Source organism: Gymnodraco acuticeps, unplaced genomic scaffold (genome assembly GCF_902827175.1).
Source record: "Gymnodraco acuticeps unplaced genomic scaffold, fGymAcu1.1, whole genome shotgun sequence".
NCBI classification, from domain to species: domain Eukaryota; kingdom Metazoa; phylum Chordata; class Actinopteri; order Perciformes; family Bathydraconidae; genus Gymnodraco; species Gymnodraco acuticeps.
Window position 1 is genome coordinate 2,528,529 of NW_022989982.1, and position 27,678 is coordinate 2,556,206.

The window sequence follows — 27,678 nt, forward strand, 5'->3', positions numbered from 1 at the left end:
TGTGCAAAAATGTGTTGTATGTTAAAAATAATGATTTGCTAAAAACTGTTTTTCCTGCAGAAAGTGGAAGTGGGGCTGCAGCTAAAAGCATTGCAGTTGCTGTGTGATGCTACCAGAAAGGCTGATGAAGAGCTCCAGTCTTATACTCAGGACTGTGTGGAGAGCAGCAGCATCATTGAGACATACATGGCTTTGGCTAACTTCTGTGACAAGCTGCTGCGGGAGGAGGAGCAGAAAGATACTGGTGCGACATAATACTAGCTTAATGGTTTGCAAAGGATACTCTGAGGACACTTTATTTACTGTTTACGTTTTTTCATGCCCTCATGCAACCGTAACCCAGTGATCGAACTTGTAATGTTTTTGCGTTTCGTTACAGAAAGCCAATTTCCAGACCTGCTGTCGCTGCCTGTTCATGTAGTGGAGAGCATGATGAAAGCACTGAAGATGAACTCAGAGGAAGCTCGACTCAAGTTCCCACGTCTGCTGCAGATCATAGAGTTGTACCCCTCTGAGACACTGGACCTCATAACAAAAGAGGTAAGAATCTTAAAACCAGGGATGTCATGTTGTGTGAAAACAAAATTATCATTTAAAAATCAATAATTTGACTCTGTTATCTTGAATTTGTGAAGAAAGGTTGTTTTTCCCCGCATGATTTCAAACAGAATTGAAGTAAAGCCATATTAAAACATCTGTTTCTGTGTGTAGATGATGTCTATTCCATGCTGGATGCTGATTGGCTGGATTAGCCAAATGGTTGCCCTACTGGACAAGCCCGAAGCAGTGGCCGTGCAGCATTGCATTGGGCAGATAGCAGAGTGCTACCCTCAGGCACTGGTTTACGCTCTGATGATCAGCAGAGAATGTTACCAGTTTGAGGACTCTGCTACAGGCTTCAGGCAGCAGGAATTTGTCAACAGGTAAACTACCAAAAATAAATTCTGGGGAAGAATTAAAAAAGACACTTTAATATACATAAATTACTATTGTGTGTGTGTGTGTGTGTGTGTGTGTGTGTGTGTGTGTGTGTGTGTGTGTGTGTGTGTGTGTGTGTGTGTGTGTGTGTGTGTGTGTGTGTGTGTGTGTGTGTGTGTGTGTGTGTGTGTGTGTGTGTGTGTGTGTGTGTGTGTGTGTGTGTGTGTGTGTGTGTGTGTGTGTGTGTGTGTGTGTGTGTGTGTGTGTGTGTGTGTGTGTGTGTGTGTGTGTGTGTGTGTGTGTGTGTGTGTGTGGTGTGTGTGTGTGTGTGTGTGTGTGTGTGTGTGTGTGTGTGTGGTGTGTGTGTGTGTGTGTGTGTGTGTGTGTGTGTGTGTGTGTGTGTGTGTGTGTGTGTGTGTGTGTGTGTGTGTGTGTGTGTGTGTGTGTGTGTGTGTGTGTGTGTGTGTGTGTGTGTACTTACACTTACAGGCTCATGAGCATGCTTGATAAAGGAGAAGCTGTGAAAAACTTTGTGGATGCACTGCAGCAGCTAACAAACCCTGATATGCTTTTTAAGGTAAGTGACGATGAATTAACCAAACGGCCCCTGGTTATTAACCTGTCTTTACCTGATGATTGTCATTTGGCCCACACAGGATTGGTGGGACTATGTGAAAAATGAATTGGAAGGACCAAGCTTTGACAAGAAGCAGATGGCCAACATGTATGACGAGATGCTCTCTTCCCTCGGGGATCGTGACATGGGCCGTCATGGAAAGTTTCGCACAAGATTCATCAAGGCTTGTTTTCTTTGATCCCTTTCGTATAGCAAAAGTGTTTACTCTACACAAATGCACTATTCAACGTCATTTGTTTGTTTATTTCACAGAAATTTTCCAAAGAGGTGGAGAAACTACTGGGACCTAACGGCAGCAAACTGTTTGAGAAGAGGAAAGAGAAGAATTTTGTGCGGCAGGTGGAGGAACTCGCATCATCCATGCGTCAATTCCCAAATGACCCACCAGGGAATCTGAAGGAATACTCGCCCTTGCTGAGTAGATTTAAAGCAGACACATTCAACAATGAGCTAGAGATACCAGGTCAGTTTAAACTTGCAATCTGAGCTCTCTAAATGTAGGTGTTGATTAATCTGTTGGCTGATAAAGCTGTTTTTCTTTCCTGTCGTTATAGGACAATATGATGGCAGATCCAAACCTTTGCCAGAGTATCATGCAAAAATAACAGGCTTTGACGAAAGGGTATGTTTATTTTGACATTTACTGTAAAATAATAGTTTTCTAACCCTTTTTTAAGGTCGGTACATTAGCTTGATTTTATGCCCCGCAGGTAAAGGTGATGTCCTCTCTTCGCAAACCCAAACGTCTGATCATCCGTGGGGATGATGAACGGGACCACCCCTTCCTGGTGAAGGGTGGAGAGGACCTTCGTCAGGACCAACGCATCGAGCAGCTGTTTGTTGTCATGAACATTCTTCTGAGTCACGATGCGGCCTGCACCAACAGAGGCATGCAGCTGCGCACCTATCAAGTCATTCCCATCACCAGAAGGTAGTGGGCTTCTCTGCTTATCCATTACTCTGTTCTTCCAGTTGAATTGAATGCATGTAATCTTTACATAAATTGAAGTAGGACTAGATCATGGTTGTTTTCATGTTCTTTGGTAGCGGGGTCGAGCAAGGAAGAGATTAAAAACAGCACAAAGTCTAGATATACAAAAACGATTATATTTTCTAATACAAATTGAAATAATACTAGTATTGTTCAGTGAAGTTTAATTTGCCATCCTCACTGCCTTTACAGAATTGGCCTCATTGAATGGATGGAGAATACCTGTACTCTGAAAGACTTCTTGCAGAACACAATGACTGACGCTGAACGGGACACAGCAGGAAGGTACAGTATTTATATTTCACTCTTATAACTTAGATGTCTTGAGTGATTAAGTTGAAATTAAATCTTCAGAGCTATTAAACTTTCCACATTATATATATTTGTATCAAATATTATGAATTTGAGATCCAAGATACTGTATATCGTAATTAAGGTTTTAAGGTCTAAAGAAAATATAAAATACAATAACACTAAACTAAACTATTGTCTTTCTTCTTTTAAAGGTGTGCCGAAGATTACAATAAATGGCTTCAAACCATGAGTAAAGATAAAAGTGGTATAGCACTATATGGTTTAGCTTACAAGTAAGTTTCCTGAGTGTTCATTTTTTATCCTGAAACTTAAAAGTTTTGTCAAATGTGAAATATCAGACAACCATGATCTACAGCATATTTATCCTTTGTCAGGAAAGCCAAACGTAATGAGACGGTCAACAACTTTTCCAAAGTGCTGAAGCATGTACCCAGCGATCTCCTGAAGTAAGTTTCATTTGTATTAAATAAAACTGCTCATTATAACATCATTTCACAACATAACTCAATTTCTTCTCTTTTTCAATTTCGCAGGAGAGCTTTCCTGAAGATGTGCAACAGCCCTGAGGCCTTTCTTTCCTTGCGCTCACACTTCATCAGCTCGCATGCCTTGCTCTGTGTGAGCCACTGGATTCTAGGTATTGGAGACCGCCATCTCTCCAACTTCATGATCAACATGGAAACAGGAGGCATGATCGGCATCGACTTTGGTCATGCATTCGGTTCAGCCACACAGGTTATTCTTGTTTGTTGCATTTCAAATGAATGTTGAAATATTTCAGTCGGTACCAAAGTGGTGACCTGACCTATTATAAATAAATTGTATTTCCTCACAGTTCCTCCCTGTGCCTGAGCTCATGCCATTCCGGCTGACACAGCAGTTTGTGAATCTAATGCAACCATTGAAGGAGTCGGGTTTGATCCAGAGCATCATGGTACACTCCCTCCGAGCCTACAGAGCTGAGCCAGACCTTTTGCTGAACACCATGGATGTGTTCGTCAAGGAGCCCTCGCTGGACTGGAAGGTAACCAATCACTCCTCCCTCGAAAAGATCCTATTAAACATTGAATTTCTGATTTGTCACTGTGCAACAAGTGAACTGCAGATTATAAGGCATTAGTATAGGAGATCATCTCTGGGGTTGTTTGGGAACTTAAATGTGTGATAGACAGAATATGTGGGGTGATCGTCTCTAGAGTTGTAATATTTGACACAAACATGAAATGGAGACCTTTTTCTAATACTTCACACTTAACAAACTGAACTACAAATGATGTTTCTCTTACAGAACTTTGAGTTGAAACAGCTGAAGAAAGGAGGCACATGGACAGAAGACGTGAACACCAAAGAAATCAACTGGTACCCCCTGCAGAAGGTGAACTTTGCCAGAAGAAAACTAGAAGGAGCAAATCCAGCTGCTATAACCAGGTATATAATCATATACAGTATCATCACAATACGTTAGACCACTTAATAGGATTTCATTCATGTTAGACCAAATTAATTACATTTTATTATCTAAGTTCTGTTTCAGAGGCTTTTTTGAGCCTTCAAAATGGCATAATTTGAATTGGACATGTGTGTGATTGGATGTTGTTTTGTTATTGTCAGTGAGGAGCTGAAGCTGGGCTTTGAGAAGGACGCTTCTTTCCCAGGGCTCCAGTCTGTGGCCCTGGGGAGTGAGGAGCACAACATCCGTGCTAAGCTTCCAGCTGCAGGCTTGTCAGTGGAGAAGCAGGTGGACTGTCTGCTGGACCAAGCCATGGACCCAAATGTGCTTGGCAGAGTTTGGCAGGGCTGGGAACCATGGATGTGATTGGTTTTCACAACTCATTGCTGGATAGTCGCACAGACTTTGGAAAATGTGTAGGAAAAGGAAATTGGGGAACATTGTTTAAAAAAATATCCTTGTAAGGTCAAATGTTTTGTCTTTTGTACCTGTGAAAGATACTTTTTGAAATATGAAAAGGATTTGGCAGTATCAGCATATTATTGGCCACTTTCATAACATTTCAAAATGTTTGTGTGGTAATGTAATTTGAGAATAGTACAATTAAAGATTCTTGTTTTAACATAAGGGCATATTTTGATGTTGGCAATTCCTTGCACTTAAATTCTACTGGAACAGAACCAATCTTTACTATCCTTTATTTCTGTCTTGTAACTTCAGTTTGAACAAAAAAATAAATGTGAGATGCTGATGTAAAAAAATATACTATCACTTGGGTTGTCTATTTTTAAACTTTTATAATATTGTGAACTTGGGAAAATACATAATATTTTAGATTTGTACGATACAACAAATGCATTCATTTTTCATTGCACGAAAAACTTTAACCATCATTTTAAAAAGCATTTTAAAGAAGCTAAGGGAGCAGTGACTTTGTAACAATATTTTATTGGCTAGCAATTCAAGGCTCAAGCTCAAAACTTGTGCAAGTCTACACAATATTTGTATGGACAATAATGACATCAACATAGGTCACACAAAGACCTATGTTACATATCGCCTTTACACATAAGTTCATTCAAACACAAAAACTTGACTTTGATATATTTTTCATGATTTTAAACTATCAGCCAGAACATCCCCAAGGTTTTGAGTTAGGGAGGATGGTTTAGCTGTCAAAAGATGGTGCAAGTCCAAAGTGCTGTCTGCGTACTGGCTATAATGTGTGAGAAAAGTCTCTTTGAGTGCCTCCTTTTCTGAGCTAGTAGTTTTAGAATAACCAGACACTAACTCTGTGTATGTATACCAGGCTTTCTCTATGTTGTTCACTGGAATTTGGTAGACACCAGCTGCCCATTTCATTTCCGCACGAAAGTAGTCAAGCTTAACATCAAGAGCTTTAATGTCAGAGTAAACAACATGAATTGGGTCTGCTTGTGGTGCTAGCAACAGCATGGATTTAATCCCTCCAGCAATCTGTCCCCCAACTATTGGTACAGGTTCTATATTAGCAACAAGTACCTCTCCAATTATTAATAATTGTTCTTAAACCAATTTTTTATCTTTTCACACTTCCCTTCTCTGCCTCCACTTTCATGCCCTCCATCAGAGTGTCTGGTGGATCGCTAAGGACAGGGAGGAAGGAGGACATCAACAGCAGTAACAGCAGGCCAGGAGTTCACATGACTGACAACATACAAACAATATGACAATAACTGTAATTAACTTTTATGTGTATAAGTACATATCGATGATTATAAACCAACATCTGAAATATTTCTAGCGTTCTCCTTTGTCCGTCCATGCTTCAATAGTCACATTTTCAGATTAGGAGCTTCACTTATAGACACAACAACATGACACTCAACATTTTAACAAAATGTTTAATCTCTCAACATAGACAACAGACCTGGAAGGAGGCTTAGAGCGCTGATCTGCCCGTGGAATGGATGCTCAGAAGGCTGATGGCTGGTGCTGCGCTGGGCCCTCGGAATGGTCGGAGAGTTGAGTTGTTGGTTATTTAGGAGCTCAATTAAGTTTTGGAGATGGTTTCAGATCTGGAGTCTTTATAGAAAACTGACCAGTCCCACCTCATTGATAAGGCAGTTTGTATCCATATTTGGCCTGATGGAGTTGGAGGGGTGGCTTTGCCTTATACAGTGGAACAGAAGGAGGGACGTTATTAATTCATGGTATTTATTTTAGTGCTTTTCCAAGTGTTCAAAGAGCTTTACATTACATATTACATATATTAATACATGCAATTTAGGGTGAAGTGTCTTGCCCAAGGACACAATGGCATGTTTTCTGCAGTGGCGGTCAGGGTGGGATTGAACCTGTGATCAGCGGTCCAAACCACTGCGCCACACCCTTATTGACCTGAAATAATCCTATTCCTGATCCTAATCCGTATACAATAAAGTGAAATAATAAAACGCATTCTGAATTCAACTATAATAAACACCTAAATGTTTTGCTACAGGACACAAAATACTTTCTAAATGCCAGACAGGGTTTTTATGACATCCCTTTACCATGATAGCATTACAGAAAGTGTCCATTAACTGTCCCCAACTGTCTACAAAAGTATTGAAGTGGAACAAACTGTACAAAAGCAAATTGTCCTTCCATGTACTAGTAATTAGCATTTGTTTTGTAACGCTTGGCTGTGTGAAATGGGAAGCATTTGTTGTACTTCTGCTGAGGTGCATTAGGTCAGTGACATTGCACTAGAGCCAACAGATAGCTAATCTCTTCACACAAGATTGGGAGTCCAAAAAGAATACACATAAAGCCACAGGGGGTATGTGTGAGAGTACATTTGCCCTGAAATCAGATGTAAATGTAAAACTATAAATAAATCCTTGTAAGGCAAAGTAAAACATCTAAAAGGAAAACTCGAAATGTATAGGACTAATTGATATCATTGTCTGTGATTATGAGACAAGTTACCGCCGTAGGTCATCTGGATCAACCTCTAGGACTCTCTAAGGCTTCAAATATAAACTTCTGTAAAGTTGAGCCATACAAAAAGCAGAACTGGTGTTACCTTTAACTGAGACGTTAACCTGCTTGATGTAAGGCAGGAAACAGCGGGGGAGGGAAAGCAGAACTGATGAAGCACTAACTGATTTCGAATTTCGTCAGATAGGATCTGCAATAAGTTACTCAAATCCTCCAGAGTTCTGCTGAGGGCTTTCTGCAATATGTTATGAGATGTAATATCTTTGAGGCCATTTGGAATGCAACTGTTTTAAGAGATTACAGAGAACACCTTGTACAGTTTATGATTATGTAATTAAAGCATTAATACTTTATCCAGGTCTGGTAGCTATATCAAAGGTGCAATCTTGAACTTATTTCACATGAACTGTGCTAAACTGAACAGGCCTAAAAACCCACGCACACACACAAACGTCAGTTAATCAATTTTTTTAATAGATAATACCATTTTTAAAATAGGGAAACAGTATAATTGAAATATAACTATTAAACTCAATATTTCAGTAATGTTGACCTTTACTTTTCCAAATTTGATCAAAACAAGTGTTAGTTATTTTGTTTGTGCACAGAGATGGTAATCATTCATACATCCCCGATCGAGGGGGACAGACGTTATTATTATCAGATAGCTATTAGTGTTAAAAGCTTGATGATGGTGTATTTACAGAGCTAGGTCATTTGTTGTAGTGTGTTCACAGTTTACTCAGAATTATTCAAGTACAAATTGGACTTTCTCTGGAATTACCGCTGTGGTAATTCAATGTGCATAATACTCCATTTCTTTGTGTCACTCACTTGTTGTTACTACCATGGTCGACATGGCTATCGCATAAGACATCAATCACCATAGAATAATAAGGTCATGGGACACATTCCAATCCCATTCGAATAAGGGGACAAAGTAACAAGGAAATCTGGAAAATCACCTGAAAACTTTGCTCATTCAAATTGTTAGTCATTTTCTATGTAGTCGAACTGAGGCTTGCAGGGTTTTTCCTCCCTGCGTTGCCATGTGTTATTTAAATACATGGATTTACAAACCAAAGTAGAACGTAAATGGTACAGAATAAAAAAAGGAAATTTGAACAAAAGCTTTTTTCTCAATACAAATCATTTCACCGTTAGTTATTACTTTTTTTTATATAAAAATCACATTTGTACTAACATAACAAATACAAAATATCAAGTAAAATATGTAACAACCCACTGCAAAAAGTGACAGAGGGGAAAAAACAACAGCCAACAGGACCTGGGTTGCAGACATGCTGTTTTTGCTGAGGCACCTTCATATATCAGCACTACCAACAGTCTGATAACAATAACTCTTCTGCATATTTGTGTTAAATACTGCATAAATACAATACAACTCTGAATCAAGGCTAAATAAAACAAAGATTGGTACCAATAAAAACAAAATGTCATTTTATCAGATCATTTTCAATTTGACCTATGCCTCTCAGGCTATGGGGAAAATACATACATGTTAAGAGTATATTCCTAAGACAAGAGACTGACTTAAAAAAATGTTAAGCCAAAGGTAAATATAATATATTTTAAGGTCTCTGGGTTAAGGCGCAGCAAAGTTATCTTCTTTCTAGCATTAGAGGACACTTATAATGCATACAATGAGAATAAAGGAGACGTACCATTTTAGTTTTGAATAGGCGTGTAGTGCATTCACTTTCTACAAAGACACTATTTTATAGGTTTATATATTTAATTTTCTTAACAGCAATTAATTAGGCTGAGAGCTACCAAAGTGCATGATGCATATTTTCTATTTTAATGTAGAATGTCATGGCCCATTACCAGTCAGTTGTTTCCATTTTAGATTTAAAGTAAGGACATCATATTGTTAAGGTCTCTGCCATTTTTAGTAGAGAGGTTTAAGGTTTAAGGAAAGAGCCATATAGGTCAATTAAACTTTAGATTAGAAAAGCATCAAATAGAAACAACATCTTGTTTCACATAAGAGAACATGAGAACCCTTTGATGAGAGCTAACTTCGCAAAGAAGAATATCACAACAAGAATGCAGATGCCATTAACACTAAATTAACACTTTCTCTTAAAAAAAGACTCTTACCTGATTGACATTAAAAGCTGATGTATTTGGTTTTATCCAACATAAAAGGTATTAAAAAACTTAAAGGGTCATACAGCTGCAAAATCAACTCCTTTAATTCTTTTAAAACTGTGCATCAGTATGATACTACAGGGTGAAATGTAACATCATTGAGTATTTCTTGCCAATTGGAAAATAAATGAATTTTCAAAGATTCTGATGAAATGTACAGCTTAAGACCTCTCTACCTTTCTTTTAAAAGATGAAAAAGTTAAATTCAAGTTAAGTATCTTTACTTGTTGGGTTTTGAGTTCATTCAACAGAAGTGAATTAAATCAACTGTTTTGATTTTTGTTTAGAAATGTTTGAACAGCAGAATTCTCTATCATATCCCTGAACTCATGCATAACTATAATTGCAAGCTTGGGATCATGCAAGCTTTATGTTGTGTGGTACCAAATGTCAAAATGTGTCTCCGCAAAGACATCAAAATATTGTTTAACTTTTGTTTAAATGTGAAAATAGAACATCTGTTTTTCGTGCTGTTTTTTAAATCCTGGAAATAGCAATGTTGTGATATTCCTCTTTAAGGACAGAGGGATATATATTTATCAATATCATTATTAAGATAATAGCGCCACATCAGTGCTTTACAATTGTTGGCCTAATAAAGAATTGGTGTGATAACATGAACACTTACGGAAAATAACTAAGTAGCTGACGTGAAAATGTCTACAAGGAAATAAATTCATGTTATACGAAAAGAAACTCTTTGTGACCTGGTGTGCATAGCATATATACTGAAGGCTTGATGTTCCCTGCTTTACGACAGGACCTAGTGTCATACACTGTTATATCTTGGGTCTCCACCCACTTATGAACTGCATGAGTTTCTTTACCTGCAGTTTGCTTAGCTTGAAATCCTCTGACAAAATCTCCTCAGTGAGCTGCAGGAGTAAACTCCCATCGATCTTCTCAGTCACGAAAAAAGAAACAATGTCATCCGGCAGGCCAATAAACCTTAGAGATCTGGACACCTCTTCAATAGAAAGATTAGCCAGACTGGAGGGTGGCTGCCACTGTGCATTGGGAGATAATGATGGAGAGTTAGGAGTTAATGAAGTAGAGATGAGAGGTATCTCTTTTGTGCCCTTCTCAAGTTTAGGTAGTGAGCAATTTGACGTTTCCTGCTCACTGTCACCATCGAATCCTGACAGTAAATCCGTGCCCTTCTTTATAGCATTTGATTTTGGTGTTCTCGGCGGCAGGATGGGGCAAGAGAGGCTCTGCTTTGTGTCAGATTCTTCTATTGGCTTGTTTCTGTACATTTCTGAATGGTAACTTGAAGATTTGGTGCAGAAGTGATTCACGGAGGCTTTCTGCGACCTGAAGTTCTTACTGCTGTGAGCATGCTCTCCATCAAAGTCAACAAAGCTGGCTGTGCAGGCTTTCTGGCTGCTCTGGGATCTTTTTCTGGGGTAGCTGTAGTAACTTCGACAGCCAGATGGTAGAAACTCCTCCATGCTGTGCGATTCTCCTCCGCTGAGGTTATTTGGCCACGACAACCTGGAGGACATCCCATCTGATGGCAGGCTACTGCTTGGCCACGTCACATTCGGCTCAATGCTGTGGGATCTAACCCAGTTGCAGGGGTTGCACACATGGCTTGGTTCTTGTGGATCATCGGCCTCCTGCTCAGATGCTCCACTACTGATGGAAAAACAAAAATATTTTGGGGTATAAGAGCAGACCTCATAACAAATATTTCAAAAACAGAAATGTGGGTGAATAAAAATGTATGTCTGTCAAGGATTAGCATAAAGTTTCCATTTAAACAAATATGTGTAATTGTCTAAATGTATTAAATCTTACTTTTGTCAAAGTGATTTTATTTTCCTGATATTTTCTTTCTTATTCTCATTGGTTGTGATTAGTGTCACATGATTGCTATGAAATGGTGCCAATTCTTACATGTTGTGGAGTCCAGAAGAATAGTAGGAGAGGGTCGGACTTGGAGACCGAGTGTCTTGCTGCCGTGGCTTAGACAGGATGGGCAGTGATGCCATCTGTTTCAAGCTTCGTGGAGGAATTGGTGGGGCATTCAAAAGACGGCATTCTTCCTTCACCTAGAAGGGTAAAACATTTTTTTAGAGGGTGAAATTTAGTGAAATGAGAAGGAATTAATTCAATGTTATATGAATAGATTGGGCAACATTGAGAAACCACCGGTGTAACCAAATCTTAAGGATTACCACTGTAAGCAAAATATATTATACTCACAGCTTGAGACTTGGGCGGAACCGGTGGTGGAGTAAGAGACGAATCTGTAGTGACTGGGTATGACAGGGCTGTTGTTGTGCTGCAGCCATTGTTGATGCCTCGAAGTCCCTCACTCACAGAAGGTTTTGGGATCTGACCTCTCAATTGGTCCAACCACAGCTCCTCATAGGGGACGTCAGACTTGTTGGGGGATGGTTGTGAGTTTGTGCTATCCATCAGTCCGGGGTAAAAGTGTTCATTTTCTCCAGATTCTGAAGGGATGCTATCCGAGGGCAGAAGAGCCCAATCTCCACACAGTGTCATACAGCCTTGCAAATTGACCTCACTGTTACCGTGCAGGTTGCTGCCGTACACGCACACAGATAGACGGTGGAAGGACTGGGTGAGTTCCTCCCGGGCATAGGTTAAAGAACTGGGAATCTGCATTTGGTTGGGACAACCGTTGGAGCTGCTGCTGCATCCGCTGCTTCCACCGCAACTGCCATTCCCGCTGGTTTTCTTGGGGCTCTTACCGTCGTCGTTCCAGTCTGTCCGCACATCCCGAACAGCACGAGAATAGTCATCTATGTCAAACTGATCCTGGCAGAAGGAGAACCAGCGATGTACCATAGTTTCTAGCCACAGCTCTCCTTGCAAGAGCTCTTCTGGAATAATACATCTAGGCATGGCCATATGAAAGGGAAAATGGATGGGGATAATTTTGTTGCTTCGCAGGATGCAGCACACAACCACCGTCTTTGTCTGAATGTTGACTAACTTGTAGCGATGACCCTCACGAATGAGGTGGAGGTCATAATGGTTGCGGGGTGGACTGTTGGGGACTGATACATTGACAGGGAGACGGGTTTTCTCCACAATGTTCCTGATGATGTGCTCGCCGTCCTGCATCTGGAGCTCCAATGGGCTACAGGTGCTGAACCTGCCTTTGCACTGGAAAGGCAGGCTGATGCTCTCGTTGGTGCGATGGTTCATGCAGATCAAGCAGGGCATCTTGCCTCGACCGATCTTACTGATGGAGTTTAGCTTCCCAATCTTCTTAAAAATTGTGTTGAATCTTGATTTTTCTTTGGAGGTCTTGGCATATAGAATCTCAGCCTGGCCCATTAATGTCAGTTCATCACCGGTGCAAAGTGTTATGTTGTACACTTCGGTATCTTCATTGCATTCGCCTGAAGCCATCTGTGAAAAGATGAGATTTGAGAAAGATCAGAAGGGCTGACGAAATGAAGGAGAGCTTTACCACCTTGTCATTTTTAAACATTTTGATTTAGTTTATACATTTGAATAGACACTACCGAATTCAGAAGGAGTCATAACAATCGATTATAAGAAATGAGATATACCTTAACATTGAACGTGATTTCTTCCATAACGTATACCCTTTCAGGGAATGCTTTAGCCACCTCCTCCACACTGTTGAAGTACTGCACAGGCTCCTTGACATCTCTGTCCTGCTCCAGTAGCTTAAACTGACCTGAAGTAGGAAAAGTCGTATCAATGCAACTGAAAGGTTTAGGAACCTATTGTTGATAGATTTTTTTATTAAACACTGATACATCAAAAAAAACTTAAAATGTAAAATGCATTTAATCATTCAAGAAGCCCACAATTCCAACCCTGTGTGTTGGTTTTGACATATACAAAGATACCAAAAGACAATGTCAAGCAAATTCAAAAGCCTCGAGCATCCAAGCAGAAGCAGCTCACCTTCATAGTGCACCGGGATCTCTATTTTGGGCCCAATGACATAGTGTCCCTCCTCCAGACTGTGAGCAGTAATAGTTGTCCACTGACGGCAGGAATGAATCAAGAGGTAGTCATTGTCTCTGAGCCCTTCAACCATCTGACCTGACAGAATTAAACCAACAGACAAAACTGATTATCCCTCAAAATCCATGCTAGATTGGAATACTGTAAAACGTACACCTTCTTTAATAAACATTTAGAATATCTTCTGATGCTGCCCCTTTGAACAATCAAAATCTGTCATAAAAGTGCCATGACCTCTAGAGATCAATAAAGGCCTATCTTATAAAACACCAACACACTTCATGTATCCCGTGAAACACAATGTAAATGTTGCATAATTCGGCTTGCAAAATGTGAAATTCCTGGTATAAAGTTGTTGAAATATTAAATATTATATCTCTAACACAGATGGCCATAGCTTTGTTTGAAGTTGTTTAACATGTCTTTTTTTCTATTAATAGGCCTGATTAGAATGTGGTACAAGGAAGGAAAATGTGTTTGAGACAAATATTAAAGGATTATCCCAAACATTAAACAATATGCCATAAATACCACTTTTGAGCCTGACATGCTTTTTCGACTCAATCCAAGGCATTACACTCAGTACAATACAATCATTATCCTCCATGGACAATGACAAATGCATTAATCCATACCTCTATCAAAAGCACGCATTGTCGAATATCTGTGTCTAAATCAGGCATCACGCTACCTTTACAGTTTATGATATGCACACATGTCCATGTAATCACTGTGTTGCACACCTAACAGTCTCCTCGGGCCTTAATGCATTGTACCTAACATGAAACATTATCGCTGTTATTACATTAAATGTTTATACTCTAACTTTCTGCATGTACTTGCATTGCTGCAGCGTGACAGCAGAGAGGTTACAGGACATATAAAGTAACACTGACAAAAGTCGTTATTTGTTGTAACTGCACGATATATAATAGCGCAGAAAAAGACAGTGAAGCCACTTTCATCATTAAACATTACAGTTCTAATACCAATATGACACTTCTGACATGAATTAAGACGATACGCTGACAAAACCAAGAGGAACTATTTGTCTTTCAAATAGTTATGGTAGGTTTAGCTGCTAATTAGCAATGTAGCAGCTAGCAAAAGACAACTTAGAAGTGACAGCAAGTTACTAACCGTTATCCAGCTTGGCCATTTGAGGCAACCTATAAGCACTCACAAGTTGATCTAATGGTAAAGACGTAGTGCTCCATGTAACATCTTTTAAATTGTTGTATAACATTGTTCCAAGGTCCATTTTGCTAGCTTATTAGCCAGCTGGAAAGCTAGCTAGCAATGTGTAAACACGGTCACAAAAGGCTACACTAAGCTAACCAACTGAATAATATATCAACTCTCCATCGACAGTTTTATGTTTGGCACGTATCTTATTAATCGTCGCATATTTCCCTTTGCATTTGCCTACGTATCTTTAAGGTCCGTAGTCTTATAATGTAGCAAAGACATGTTTGTTTAGCTCGCGACGTCTGCACCAGGGCAACTAGTCTGAAGTTAAGTGAATAACGGAAATACGTTTTGGTTTCTTTTAAAATAAAAGCTTTATTTACATTGGGGTACATATGAGGGTGAATAACACAAAACACATGTCAAACTTTCTCAGTGAAGTTGTTCTAATCCTTTAGAATATAAAACATAGCGCGCTAGAGGGAATTGTATTTGAAAATGGGTCAATTTGAGAGCAATTTATTTATTAAAGTATGTACCGGAAGTTGTAATGTTGTACATCTAACTGTGTTGCGCATGCTGGTAAATTCAAGACAAAGGGGCAAAAATAAAGACAACCTGGTGCTCCATTAAGGCTTGTAAATTAATTATAATGACAAAAACCGACACTTAAATAGTTCCAATTGCTTGTCTCTGTACTTTAAAAGCCACTCCTTAAATATTTCAGCAACCCATCCCCCTTAGCATAGGCTACCTGTATATATTATGCAAAACCATTACATTCAAGTAAAAGTAGTATGGGAATGTAATGGGCCTACCAACACACGTCAGCCTATATAATTGCCATATAATCACATGGGAGGAAGGACTAAATCAATTGGGCCTTCAAACTTGCATAGGCTATATAAATGTGCCAACAATGACACCATCATCACACTTCCTGGTGCAGCTGGTACAAATAAGAAAAACTTCCCTATTTTTGGTCTTTAGCGAAGTGTACTCCTACCCAGCAACTATGTCTTTTGTTGCCACTCTGCGCCAGTGGGACATGGCTATAACTTGTGTTGACAGACAGGATTTGTCAGAGGCACTCAAGATTTTCCTGTCTATCCAAGATCCAAACTCTAAAATTAGTTTTGACATTGGCTGTCTCCATTTTCTCAACAAAGACCTGGATGCTGCTGAAAAGGTACGATTGACCTTTGTTCGTAGATTAATGTAAGCCAAAACATTTCCCACAAAGTTTTATTTATTTATAATATTACTTAAATCTTGTTCAGGGATGTAAACTGATTAGGCTGAAATGAAATGATGTGATATTTCTGAGTGTGAAATCGCAAGTCACTGAGAAAGAAGAAGTAGAGTTTACCATTTCTCTTTTCTAATAGGAAGTAACTGTGTTGTCTTGTGTTTCTCAGGCGTTTGATTGCAGCATCCGTAAAGATGAGCATTTGGCTGTTGCCTTCTTTCAAAGAGGAATGACATTTTACAAAAAGAAGAGGCAAGAAACACTAGTCATCTTAATTCAATGGCCACAATTTGTTTTCATATTTAACACTATAATTAAAAAATACTACACACAGTATGTTTTCGTTATCATACATTTAGGTACTTTTTTTGTAATTGTTTTGGTTTATTGCAAAAATAATTAGATTTTATGTTTGGATTTTTTTATATTCAAAGGTATGAGGAGAGTTTAGCTGATTTCCAGCAAGCTTTCAAAGCACTAAGAGGCAACCAGCTGATAGATTACAAAGCGCTTGGTCTCAGATACAAATTATATGCATGTGAGGTAAGTATTTAAAAGCCTCCAATCATGTTTATATGTTCTTGTGAAGCCTCCTTATTAGTGGAAAGCAAGGTTCTATAATAACAATGTTTACTGCAATAGGTTCTTATCAATATGGCTCTGTCTGAGGCTCAGCTGGGTAACTGGGAAGAAGCCCACAAAAACCTTGTGAAGGCTCTCAATTACAAGACAGACGCCAAGCTCAACATCATCGATAAAGCTCTGGATTCCGCCCTGGTCAGTTAACATACTGTAAAGTAATCACTATTTAATGATTATACACAGTGGTATTAGTGATGTAATTAAAATGTTCTTTCATGTCAGAATTACTTGACAAATATTATAATATCCATTGCAATGCATTATCACCAACAGAAACAGAAACTTTTCAAACCAGTCGAGTTCCCATCAAAAGTGCTTTTCAAACCAAATAAGCACTATGTTGCTGAGCTGGAGAAGAAGGACTACCTGGGCAAAGCAAAGGTAATACTTATGTGATACGTTTAGTTACCATGTGTACTACATTATTATTTAGTGTGGCATTTAACTGTATTTGAATACAGCTCATCTAGTTCACTAAAATCATAATGTCAATGACTTAACGCTATAACAATGTGCTATAACAAGCTACATTTTTTCTCTGCTATCTTCAGGTGGTTGCCTCTGTCGTTCCTCAGGATGCCTTCTCTGGATTTGCTCCATTACAGCCACAGGTGAAATATGGGTTATTCTATAGCGCTTTACAAATAATTATCAGATGACAAAGATATAATTTGTTATTAGCAGCTGATTGTGTTACATTATATTTAAAAAACAAATGACATGGAATATTTTTTTCAACTTAATTGCTGCTTTGAGTCAGCACTAATGATTGGATGCTTTGTGTTTCTGTTTACATCTGACAGGTACAAGACGGTCCAACTAGTCCAAAGGAGCCGGAGGTTCTAAGGTAGTTTCGTGTATGCTTAACTGTAAAAAAATATGATTACTTTTCAGTTGTTCTAATTCAGCCTTGTCGAATGCGAAAATAATTGTAAATGACCTTAATACTTGTCAATATTTTTGCAATAGAAGATACATTTTCCACCGCATGTGGATGTGTTAAAGGAAATAAATCAGCCCTCTATTTGGAAAGGAAAGAGGGAAACATTTATGAAGTGTTATGCTTTCATTGGAGGGGATATTATATATAACTCTGTGAATGTAAACAATAGAGAAGCAATTGTTATCCGGTAAAAAATAGACTGGTGTGCCAGCAGCTCTCTTGATGCCATGTGGATTTCTCCTGTCTTCACAGGGCTTTGGAAGGAGAAGCCCACACTGTCCTGTTTCAGTTTGTTCCTGAGACAAGCGATGAGTTGGCTGTCATGCCAGGCAATGTTGTGTTTGTGCTGCAGAAGGGAGCCGATAACTGGGCATCTGTGATCTTTAATGGAAGAGTAAGGCCACTACTGTACATCTGCAACCAATTTGTTAGTGTTTTTTCCCATAACTTTTGTTGTTTCTTTTATATGAAATATGTGTAGAGAACGTAACAGAATTCTTACATGTTTATTGATAGTATTAAGCATGTTGTTCATTATAGAGGGGACTTGTTCCTTACAATTACCTGGAGCGTTTGATGTCCATGGCTTCCAAACAGAACGAGGTAAGGAATTAAATATCTCATATTTAATTTTGAAGATTGCTTTGCAGTATTTTAAGAAGTGATGTATTCTTTGCTATAGGACTTTTTATAACATTACCAGTATTATTGTTTAACGGTGGACAGGGAATACCTCAGCCTCCGAGTCAGGAACCACCGACCAGACCTAAAAGAAAACCAGGTACACTCATCTGATTAAGAAAACTGCAATAGAGAAATTGCCTATGACTAACTAAATCCATTGGTCAAAGCACATATTGTAACATAAGAGAAAGTATTTGAGCAAATGCAATTTGTATCCCCCTTCTTTGTATTTAAGCGATAACTCCAAGGAGCGACAGCAGCGACTCAGAGAGAAAGGTATGCTGAGTCAAATCCTTGACTATATTACACCAGTATATCCCAAAATGTGCCAACATGTGAAGTGTTCATTTTCTTTCTTATTTAAAATTCCATCAACATGTCCTTTCATTAATGCCAGGAAGAACAGCCTCCTGACAATTCACTTATTGTCAAAGTCCATTTCACATTCACCTTTGCTGTCTCAGTACCACCTGGATCACCTTATGCAATACTGATTGAAAAGATCAGTAGGAAACTGAATCTCCCTATGACTGCAATCACTTTGAGGTAAGGTGTACATTTAAAAAAAAAAAATCATCTTATAGTTTGATTGATATGTGTTAGTGGTAAGAGTACAACATTAAAACCTTTTGTTCCATATAGTCTAACCCCTGAAGCTACGGGACAAAGTGTTATCAATGACAGCACAGACATGGAAAGTGTGTGGAGTCGTGCCAGTGGTGTGCACATCACTTTGTGGTGTTACGCAAAAGAGGTAAGGAAGTGCTCATCTTTTCCTGTTTATGCTGGCTTCACAAAATACAGATACTGGTTGAAAGTGCTATTAGTATTGTGACAATTACCGTTTGTGTATTTAGCAAACAGATCACAGTCCAAATATCGAGGTTCCCTTGGTGGCACTTTACTCGTATGAGTCATCAAATCCAGAGGATCTCAAGTTTCATCGAGGCGATACAATCACAATAATCTCTAGAGGTGAGGGTCCATTCTTTTTAATCAAATTTGCTTAAAAACTCAATAATTTATCCAAAAATGTCATTCTAATTCATACGTTTCTTCTTTTCCTTTAGTTAACCAGGATTGGTTGGAAGGGCAATGCAACGGGGATACTGGTATATTTCCTGCATCCTTTGTGGAAGAAGTTCCTGTCAATGGCCAGTAATTTAAATGAAAGTAAGCAGCAAAAATAATAAAGGATAATCTGATCATTGGTCAGGTACTCTCTATCGAAACAATTTTAGAATCAACCACATTTGATTAATTTGTACCTATAAATACTTAATATTTACATTTTTAAACACCTGTTCATTCAAATAAACTCATCTTCAAGTGTGTCAAGTTGTTATGTTTGGATAAATGCGATAACAAAAACTAGTGATATCTGATATACATTTTATGAAAAAAACATTTAATTATTTCTTACATTGAGTAATTCAATTCAGCAATATACATCTAAATGCCTCAGGCATGATTAAATAGTCTTGTGTGCTACTGGTAAGTTATCCTTCCTCTTCATAGGCAATAGCTATGCCTCTCCTGCCCTCTACTGCCTTCACCACAGGTGTCGCTCCCAAATTCTGCTCCAAGCCACGCCAGCTTCGTTCCGCCAGAAAAGACGCTGAGAAGAGAAAGCAAAAATATGTAACGTAATATGATATTTAAAAGTATATTTGTATACAAAAAACACTGGTTGATTGTTTTCTCACATGCACAAGCTGCGATAATTGTATGAGTGCAAAGTCTACAATAAACTCATGGATGTACAGAAATTAAAGCAAGCAAGACTTTTTGGATGGTCTCATACCAGCTGAGTTGGTGTTGGCCACAGTGAGCATCTGGTTCCTGAGGACCACTGAAGAGCCGAACGAGGAAACTTCAGGCTCACTGCTCATCAGATTCTGACTCCGCAGAGCTCCAGTGATTAAAGACACATCAGTCTCACTGCCCTCCTCCTGCTGATCAGCCAAAGGCACGTGACTCTGTCCACCTGGTGTAAGTTTGGGGGAAAAATATTATAAATTAGCTATAGGCATATATAAATAAGAATTTAGGAGTAGGTTTGTCCGATGTGAATATATCAAGATCTAACCTGGCAGGAGATGTCGAAAGTCTGTGACATATTCCTCTGACCACTCCCTCTTCCTGTTGCAGGCCACCTCCATCTCAAATGGTGTTACCACAGGTTTATAGAACTCACTTGAGTCCAGCAGTGAGTTCTCAGGACACGCGATTAACACGAAAATGTCAATTTCAAGAAAGTTTGCCAGTTTGGGCACGTTCAATTTCCCCATGGCAAACAAATAGCTCTTCTTGCCAGCTCCATGAATTGCCTCCTTCAACTGCTGGATGATTTGGAGGTAGTCAGACACTCCTAATGTGCCAACTAGAATGCCAACAACATTGGCATCTTTGGCCCTTTCTATAGCGTAATAACGCTTCATTAGGGCACGGTTGATACTGACTGACTCTGTCCTCCCTGTCATTTTTATGGGGTCAAAAGAACAAAATGAGCAGCGATTCCAAGTCATCATGAAGTTTGTCAGAATTGCTCCTTCTTGGCCTACATAGAACATACTGTAATCCGTGATGCTTAAACCACTTGTCAGGGAGAACTGCCTTCCAAACTGATAAATAAGCTGGTTGTTATCTCCCTCTGATAGACATGTGTCATCATGTAGTCTCTTTATCCGACCATGGCTGTAACACTGCTCCCCTTCCACAACAAGTTCTGAGACGACTAGGTTTGGATACTCTGGTGAAAGGAGTGCCACAAGGTCATCTGAAAACAAATTAAAACAATGTTGTGTGAAAAGAAATGCTTGAATCTAAAGCTGTTCTATAAAATGGCATACATATGTATTATCTCTTTCATATAGCAGGGCTCTTTTAGAAAAGCTTACCAATAGCATGAACATAGTTGACATCATAGAGGATGATGATGTGACTGTGTGTGTCTGGGTAGAGTTCTCTGAAGGCAGAAGTGCATTTCTCAAGATCCACCGGTCGTCTCTCAAACACATACATCAATGGCAGCCTTTTAGACGGGCTGAGGCAAGCACTGCCATAGTGCACAATGCAGTCGGCTCCAACATGTTCTGCAGCTACCTCGTCCACACAGCAACTGCCAAAAAAAGAATCAATGCATCCATTAAAACTCACGGTAGAGCAGTGACTTTGCAGGAAGGATCCAAACACTTACAAATAGATCATGTACGCATTATTAGACCAAGTAAGACTTTTCTAATTTAAACCTGGTGTGTTACCTGCCGTAGGATGTATCTCCCAGAATGAATGGCTTGGCATTGCTGTTTCTCTCAATCTCCAATGCTACTGCAACTGCATCCACCAGCAGCTCATCAGGAAACTGCAGAGCAACCTGTAAATATTATCCATGATTTAACTTTAGTTGCTTTCACTGGCTAGTGTGTCAAACAGCCTTTTGACAATAATTGTGTTGTCCCTTCAGGATTCAATTTACAAATGTCTATGTGACGAAAAGTACATTTTAAGTACTCACCTTTTCAAATTGATGCTCAGTGATAAAGCCACAAATGTCCTTAATCTGATACAACTCTTCAAGTTTTTCCACAGGATTGCTTTCCCCCACCGTAACATCCACGACACGCTGAATTACGTTCTCCGAGCTGCTACTAAATGCGTCAGCCATTGTTGCATAGAAAACGCGGAACAGTGCCTGCAAAATGAGTAATAATACACATTTCAGGACATCATTTGGACACAATTCAAACAATTACAATCCTGTTCTGCCAGGAAAGTGTGTGATAAACTCCATTAAATTGTACTTAATTTAGATATTTGACAATATTGTTAACGTTATATTGGCAAATAGCTCAATGAAGCAACAATGTATCCAACTACTTCACAACATTGTCACGTTGACGTAATGGTATTTTCCTTTTGTAAAACATATATCAAATATAGCCTAGTCACAGTTAACCATCCCATACCTTACATTACCTACTTTTAGCTTAACGTTACTTTGGTTCCGTATGCTAGGTGTGTCGCTAGCTAGTCTTTTTTCACAATATGAAGTGTAATAACGATAATTTACGAATTACATTTACAACACATACATGTAAACTTACATAGAGAAGTCATGTGGAAAGTTGTTGACGAATAAACACTTATTTGACAGCTACACACGTGTCGGCAGCAGTAAAGTACACTACAGCAGCTCTACCATAAGCACTTCCGGTTCAAACGTTTCAAAGTAAAAGCTAGGATACACTGAGCAGTGAGCAATGACATGCATTATCGTCGATTATCATCCGTTTATATTCCTGGAATTTACACAAACTAACTCACACTTTCAGATGACTGAGTTAAAAATATTTGAGACACATGAGACAGTAAATCATGCATATAATACATATTTTAATGTAGTGCAGAGTAAAAGCAGAATGACATTGCCATGGCAGAGCTGACCTCTTTGACAATGGCCAGCTCATTTCAACAGTAGCCTACATTAAATATACTAATAACCATAATAATAACCATAATCTTCAATAGAAAGATAAACTAACATTTTGACAATGAATTTGATTAAAAAAAAGTATTCATGTTAAAACTGAAATATCACAAAGCAAATACAAGTCAGACACAATTTAAATACCAACAGCTTCTGCTGAGCATCTCTCCAACATCTACAACTCAATATATACATATTAAAAAATAAATACACATAATGTTTTACTTCTGTTTCAATCAAGCTTATCTGGATAAGTGGTCAGACACCATAAATCATTAAATAGTCTTAATTGCATTACTTCTAAGAGTCACATCAGTGATCTGTTGAAAGAGCCATTTGTCAATAACTCCCCCTTCTGAAAAAAGATTGCACCGACAATTGTGAAATCCCATAATTTAAGAGACTATAGTTGTCTCTCTTTCATTGTCGAATTTAGTTGCTGCATTGAAGGTCCACTGTCACGAGACGTTATATGAAAATCGTATTCATAATCCTGCTTACATCCAAATACGATAGAATCCCAGGACCACAGTAAGACAGGTGAAGACTGAACCTTTGAGGATAAAGTGATCAAGCATTAGTCTACTATTTGACAGCTTAAGTTCTCAAGGCTATCATTGGTTATTCTACATAGCAACAATGCACAATATCTTACCTGCAAGGTATTTTATAGTATCCAGTTTATGAGATTCTAACATTGTTTTCAAACCGGCCACTTCAGTGTCTATTTTCATGTTGGTCTGAGTTAAATGGCGATCTTGCTCTGCAGTCTGTAAAAAAAGCAATAGGACAAAGGCATAAAGATAAGCCCCACCAAAGACCTACACTAGTTCATATTTATAACTGAGAAGAGCAAAGGCTTTTTAAAAGTAGCAAAGCAATCAGTGACAGCCATTATAAAAAACAATTGAATTGATATGTTTTTGGCTTCTATTTCTACTTTTAGAAACAACCATTTACAGATTAGCTGTTAAAAGATAGGAAACATGTTCTGTAGGTGTACTGGAAAAATACAAACCATTTCCATTATCTCAGTTCGCGTTTCTAGGAGCAACTTCTCATTCTCTATTTTCTAGAAAAAACATTAAAAAAAGGTTTTAGTAATTAAAGATATACCAATAACAAGAACCGACTATTTGACAAGTCATTATCTTTATGTACAAGTTAAGATTGAAAAAATACAAATTAAAAAGGGCACTTGAGGATCTTCAAAACACATGTATTATTCTCAAACACTTACCAATTCTTTTGAACGACTTTTCTCCAAATTCATGTCCATAATTGTGTCCGAGCGCAGTTTATTCATGACATCCTGCAAGGTGGCATTGGAGATGAAAAAAACGTAAATCATCTTTGATGAAAACAAGATGAGGAAATACTTCTTAATACTTAGACTACAATTTGGACATAAAGGTAATAAGAATAACCACTTACAGCCAGTTGGATCTTGATGTGCAGTAACTCGTTCTTGAGTTTCTGGGAGAAATGTTAAAATTGTGAAAATCATATAGTCATCCATGTTCCTATTTAGGGCAACATTGGCAAACATGAAGCAAAAACATCATACATTCTTCCACTCATATATTTGCTGACATGACATTTTTTTTTATCTATCTAGATTTCTAAATGTGTGCTTTTTGTTTTTTTATATACAATTTATTTGACAAGGTATTTGCAGGTAAAAAGTCAGTTATGCATATCATTTGAATTCCAGGATCACTTAAACAACCAAGGGCACAGATAATGCAACAATTACTTTTGGGAAACAGCTTAAGACCCCGGCCACACGACGACGAAAACGGCTAAACGCATAGGATTAATGCAAACGCAATCGCAAAAAAGCTTCCGTCCACACGCAATAGTCATCCGGATAGTGTCTGTCCACACGAGACCGCTCCGTTTAGCTCCAACCGCTGGAGAAGCTGCAGTACATATGCAGGAGCCTGTACGTGGCGCTGTAACTTCCTCCACAAAAGCAGCGAAGAAGCATGGTTGTCATGGTTGCCCTTCTGTTTATTCTCCGCGGTGGGGGCCGAGGGAACCGGGCAGAGTTTTTCGCCAGTCAACGTGTATTAAAGTTTAAACCTTCCGGACAAAATTATAAAAGTGCCGGTCAAAGGTCTTCTTTGTTATTTATTGAGCTTTAAAACAAATGAATAACGACTCTATATAATATAATAATAAAATACACGGAGCCTCTCTTTGGACAGCGTCAGTGTCTGTTTCATGCAGCAGCTGATCCAGTAATGAGTGACCCGGCCGACAGTAAAAATAAACATATTTATAACTAGGTAGTTTGAGAGGTGTCTCCGTCCTGTCAGATTAGACTTCACTCGCGTTTATGTCCATATCGAGAGAAAGATAAATAATCTGAATTCAGTGTGCAGTTTACTTTGACACGGGGGTGAGCAGCAGAGGTGGGGAGAGGCGGGGCTATTGCCTCATCATTATCAGAAAATTATCTTATAGGGCGTACACACGGAGCCGTTTGACCCCCCAGAACGTTGCGTATGCCGTTCTATCCACCTTGGGACCTGTTATCGTTTCCGCAGTCGTTTAGTGCCGTATGCGGTCGTCCTCGTGTGGCCGAACGGTCTATATGACACTAAACAGTAACGCAAACGACCGTTTTCGTCCTCGTGTGGCCGGGGCCTAAGTCTGCTCATCATAAACATACTCACCTCATTTTCTGCCAGTAAAGTAGAGAACTCACTCTTCTCTAGGATTAACATGTCCTTCTTTACAGATGCTATTTGAGACATCAAACGCTGCAACATGATCTCCTGCCAAAATCACACAACACAAAAGTTCATTTTTAAAACCATATAAAGAACAAGTAAACAAATGAAAGAAATACAGAATGTGTATTCAGGTGTTTCTTTTATATTACAATTTGACATTACATATACATTATTTAATCATTTACACCATGCGCTCTGGAATATAAAAACAATACTGGTATGGTGACCTTTACAGCACTAAAGGCACAGCCTGAATGAAACACAGAGAAGAAACAAAAAGGGCTGACATAATGCTTACTTTTGTTTTGACAGTATAAAATAAACAAACCTCCTCCGACAGCCTCACCTGCTGCACTTTGGTCACCATGTCACTATAAATGACATCCATGTTAGAAGTTGTCATCTTCACCAGTATTTTTACAATCACCTCAGCTTGCTGAGTTGTGAAGCCTGTTCAAAGAAAAATATATTCATTTTTGGGGGGAAATTCAACAGCTTCTTAATAATAGAAGAAGCTTAAATATTGTGACGTTTTTTTAAATAACAAAAGCATTCAAACCATTTTCCTCAAAGAGTCGTACCACTGCATGGGTGTCAAAAAGCAGCTTCCCACCTTCAGACTTTGGTACAGATCGATCTAAATGCTGGAGAGCTGGGATGGACGTACTCAGCCCTGAAATCAATGATAAGAAGATATAAGTGAAGAAACTAAGCATGACCTGGAGACCAAAACTGTAAATGTCCTAAATGTCATGGACATTTCAGGTGTGATGACACACCTGAACAATTGGAGGCCAGGTTGGATATTATGTAAATACAGTCAGTGTGTGATGTGGGTACATGTTTCTATTGAAAACTTTGCAGATTTAGCATCAGGGTTTTGCTTATGCACCACGGATGAGTTGTTACTGGAGAAGTTTGTATTTGGTGCACTTCAATTAAACAATGAATGCGTTTTTAAAAATTAATGACAGCTGTGCAATTAAGCCCTTAATTTGTGTTTGACTTAGCGTTTTAATTCAAATTACCAGAGCAGACAGGAAGTCGACTTTTATAAAAGCACCATTAAAAAAACAGAAGAGAACTTTTATTTTGAAACTCAACAAAGAGGTCCAAGTCATGATAAATCCCATGAAGTGAACAGTGACGACTTATTTTACAGTCCCATTATCTGAGAATAATTTATGCAAAGTTTCGCATTGGGGGTTTCAAAATGGGCACACCCTTTCTTTGAGGTATTTAAATGCGCCTGCACTGCATTCAAGCACAACCTAGGACTGTGTTATATGTGAAGTAGAGTTACCGGTGTTTGAGAGTTAACAGCGAGGTGCCATACTTCAACTGTTGGTAAACAGACCATGAACTGTAGTGAGTTAACTTACCTCTTGCAGTCATGTATGTCCCTGCAGAAAGATGTACAATCTTTTGCCCCGCGTGTCTCCCTCTCCATACCGGCTTCTCAAAGCTCCTGAAAGGTTGAGTGATGATACACCGGACACACGGTAGTGTGTTGGCAGCAGTCAAACAAGACATGTTTGAGGAAATGGTCGCTGTCATAACACTGTTAACTCTGCCTTGATTGAAAGAAAGGTCATACCACTTTTCTTGGTGGTTAACACCGAGTTTGAGTCGCGAATGGCACTGTTTTAGCACCATTGTCAAAGTTAGTGTTCAGCCAGCAGCTGGCCTGTACTTCAGTTTGTTAATATCGTCAGCATATCATTAACCTCTCTATCGGGGCTGTATTGCAACTTTTCACCCAGCTATTACCGCCGCACTACAAACCCGCACAATGACCAAAGACAGGCAGAGGACGGGAAACTTCCACATTTCCGGTCACACATTTCAAAATAAAACTCACTTTTCACAAACGCTACCTAAATCACTTTGGACTGGAGACATCATAGACTTATCAAAAAGAAAATCAACCATTTCAACGGTTTATTTTATCATCTCACAATTTTAAGCTCTGTTTGTAAATAATAAGGTATGAGAAGTTTTGACCATGCAGTATCTACAGTATCTCAGAATCTATAAGGCTCACACTCACAGACTGGTTCAGATCTTATTGTAGCTTATTGACCTGTTAAGAAGGAAAATAAAACAAAAAATATATACATTTATATATATATCTATATATAGATATATCTATATCTATACGTATATTTGGTGATTACGGTTCAAGTCAATGAGAATGAATGGAAAACAGCAGGGTGTGATATTACATCAGTTCTCTACTGCTCATTATGTTAAAAGTTATACTGAATCAAAAAAAGCTTTAGTCATTGTAAGTGAATATTCTGCTTGTTACAGT

At 38.7% G+C, this 27,678-nt stretch overlaps 5 protein-coding genes across 8 annotated transcripts in view; 2 read left to right on the top strand and 3 right to left on the bottom strand.

The window, feature by feature from the left end:
• prkdc (protein kinase, DNA-activated, catalytic subunit) overlaps nucleotides 1-5,072 on the top strand; it is a 28,092-nt gene extending 23,020 nt beyond the window's left edge. The window contains 15 exon segments of the mRNA XM_034212011.1: nucleotides 61-244; nucleotides 380-540; nucleotides 712-923; nucleotides 1,408-1,495; nucleotides 1,575-1,718; nucleotides 1,808-2,018; nucleotides 2,110-2,177; nucleotides 2,266-2,486; nucleotides 2,739-2,831; nucleotides 3,053-3,133; nucleotides 3,236-3,307; nucleotides 3,395-3,596; nucleotides 3,697-3,885; nucleotides 4,150-4,289; nucleotides 4,473-5,072. Of these exon segments, the coding sequence (XP_034067902.1) occupies nucleotides 61-244; nucleotides 380-540; nucleotides 712-923; nucleotides 1,408-1,495; nucleotides 1,575-1,718; nucleotides 1,808-2,018; nucleotides 2,110-2,177; nucleotides 2,266-2,486; nucleotides 2,739-2,831; nucleotides 3,053-3,133; nucleotides 3,236-3,307; nucleotides 3,395-3,596; nucleotides 3,697-3,885; nucleotides 4,150-4,289; nucleotides 4,473-4,677 (2,271 nt within the window). The 3' untranslated portion in view covers nucleotides 4,678-5,072.
• A 2,655-nt stretch (nucleotides 5,073-7,727) lies between these two features.
• garem (GRB2 associated, regulator of MAPK1) lies at nucleotides 7,728-14,937 on the bottom strand. 2 transcript variants are annotated; one of them, XM_034212071.1, is made up of 6 exons: nucleotides 14,569-14,937; nucleotides 13,366-13,506; nucleotides 13,002-13,132; nucleotides 11,659-12,837; nucleotides 11,350-11,504; nucleotides 7,728-11,085 (listed from the first exon to the last, which is right to left on the bottom strand). In XM_034212071.1, the coding sequence occupies exons 1-6, from the start codon at nucleotides 14,687-14,689 to the stop codon at nucleotides 10,230-10,232; spliced, it is 2,583 nt and encodes an 860-aa protein (XP_034067962.1). In that variant the 5' UTR covers nucleotides 14,690-14,937; the 3' UTR covers nucleotides 7,728-10,229. The 2 variants fall into 2 exon arrangements, with proteins under 2 accessions (XP_034067962.1, XP_034067961.1); XM_034212070.1 differs by having other exon boundaries at nucleotides 7,728-11,088.
• A 602-nt stretch (nucleotides 14,938-15,539) lies between these two features.
• ncf2 (neutrophil cytosolic factor 2) lies at nucleotides 15,540-19,908 on the top strand. 2 transcript variants are annotated; one of them, XM_034212090.1, is made up of 16 exons: nucleotides 15,540-15,805; nucleotides 16,035-16,117; nucleotides 16,300-16,408; nucleotides 16,508-16,642; nucleotides 16,781-16,888; nucleotides 17,059-17,118; nucleotides 17,311-17,354; nucleotides 17,703-17,844; nucleotides 17,991-18,053; nucleotides 18,177-18,231; nucleotides 18,370-18,410; nucleotides 18,532-18,680; nucleotides 18,777-18,888; nucleotides 18,992-19,109; nucleotides 19,205-19,307; nucleotides 19,653-19,908. In XM_034212090.1, the coding sequence occupies exons 1-15, from the start codon at nucleotides 15,632-15,634 to the stop codon at nucleotides 19,294-19,296; spliced, it is 1,485 nt and encodes a 494-aa protein (XP_034067981.1). In that variant the 5' UTR covers nucleotides 15,540-15,631; the 3' UTR covers nucleotides 19,297-19,307; nucleotides 19,653-19,908. The 2 variants fall into 2 exon arrangements, with proteins under 2 accessions (XP_034067981.1, XP_034067980.1); XM_034212089.1 differs by lacking the exon at nucleotides 19,653-19,908 and having other exon boundaries at nucleotides 19,205-19,468.
• dph2 (diphthamide biosynthesis 2) lies at nucleotides 19,510-22,357 on the bottom strand. Its single transcript, XM_034212091.1, has 7 exons — nucleotides 22,241-22,357; nucleotides 21,652-21,828; nucleotides 21,398-21,510; nucleotides 21,035-21,255; nucleotides 20,224-20,913; nucleotides 19,939-20,121; nucleotides 19,510-19,752 (listed from the first exon to the last, which is right to left on the bottom strand). Exons 2-7 carry the CDS (start codon nucleotides 21,799-21,801, stop codon nucleotides 19,634-19,636), a joined length of 1,476 nt encoding a protein of 491 aa, XP_034067982.1. The 5' UTR covers nucleotides 21,802-21,828; nucleotides 22,241-22,357; the 3' UTR covers nucleotides 19,510-19,633.
• A 150-nt stretch (nucleotides 22,358-22,507) lies between these two features.
• mcur1 (mitochondrial calcium uniporter regulator 1) lies at nucleotides 22,508-27,164 on the bottom strand. Of its 2 annotated transcripts, none has more exons than XM_034211946.1 (9): nucleotides 26,747-27,164; nucleotides 25,924-26,037; nucleotides 25,693-25,814; nucleotides 25,305-25,406; nucleotides 24,058-24,099; nucleotides 23,864-23,935; nucleotides 23,642-23,695; nucleotides 23,279-23,393; nucleotides 22,508-23,176 (listed from the first exon to the last, which is right to left on the bottom strand). In XM_034211946.1, exons 1-9 carry the CDS (start codon nucleotides 27,018-27,020, stop codon nucleotides 23,121-23,123), a joined length of 951 nt encoding a protein of 316 aa, XP_034067837.1. In that variant the 5' UTR covers nucleotides 27,021-27,164; the 3' UTR covers nucleotides 22,508-23,120. The 2 variants fall into 2 exon arrangements, with proteins under 2 accessions (XP_034067837.1, XP_034067840.1); XM_034211949.1 differs by having other exon boundaries at nucleotides 25,711-25,814; nucleotides 26,747-27,020.
• Between the last annotated feature and the right edge of the window lie 514 nt (nucleotides 27,165-27,678).

Coding starts and splice junctions, on each gene's coding strand:
- ncf2 (XM_034212090.1), top strand. CDS start 15,632: ATGTCTTTTGTTGCCACTCTGCGCCAGTGGGACATGGCTATAACTTGT. Junction 16,118..16,299: donor ACATTTTACAAAAAGAAGAG/GCAAGAAACACT, acceptor TTATATTCAAAG/GTATGAGGAGAGTTTAGCTG. Junction 17,119..17,310: donor TTGCTCCATTACAGCCACAG/GTGAAATATGGG, acceptor TACATCTGACAG/GTACAAGACGGTCCAACTAG.
- dph2 (XM_034212091.1), bottom strand. CDS start 21,801: ATGGCTGACGCATTTAGTAGCAGCTCGGAGAACGTAATTCAGCGTGTC. Junction 21,511..21,651: donor CTGAGCATCAATTTGAAAAG/GTGAGTACTTAA, acceptor TAATATTTACAG/GTTGCTCTGCAGTTTCCTGA. Junction 21,256..21,397: donor GGAGATACATCCTACGGCAG/GTAACACACCAG, acceptor TTTTTTTGGCAG/TTGCTGTGTGGACGAGGTAG.
- mcur1 (XM_034211946.1), bottom strand. CDS start 27,020: ATGGTGCTAAAACAGTGCCATTCGCGACTCAAACTCGGTGTTAACCAC. Junction 25,815..25,923: donor ACGACTCTTTGAGGAAAATG/GTTTGAATGCTT, acceptor TTCTTTGAACAG/GCTTCACAACTCAGCAAGCT. Junction 25,407..25,692: donor AGGTGAGGCTGTCGGAGGAG/GTTTGTTTATTT, acceptor TGATTTTGGCAG/GAGATCATGTTGCAGCGTTT.
- garem (XM_034212070.1), bottom strand. CDS start 14,689: ATGGACCTTGGAACAATGTTATACAACAATTTAAAAGATGTTACATGG. Junction 13,507..14,568: donor AATGGCCAAGCTGGATAACG/GTTAGTAACTTG, acceptor TAATTCTGTCAG/GTCAGATGGTTGAAGGGCTC. Junction 12,838..13,001: donor AAATCACGTTCAATGTTAAG/GTATATCTCATT, acceptor ATCTTTTCACAG/ATGGCTTCAGGCGAATGCAA.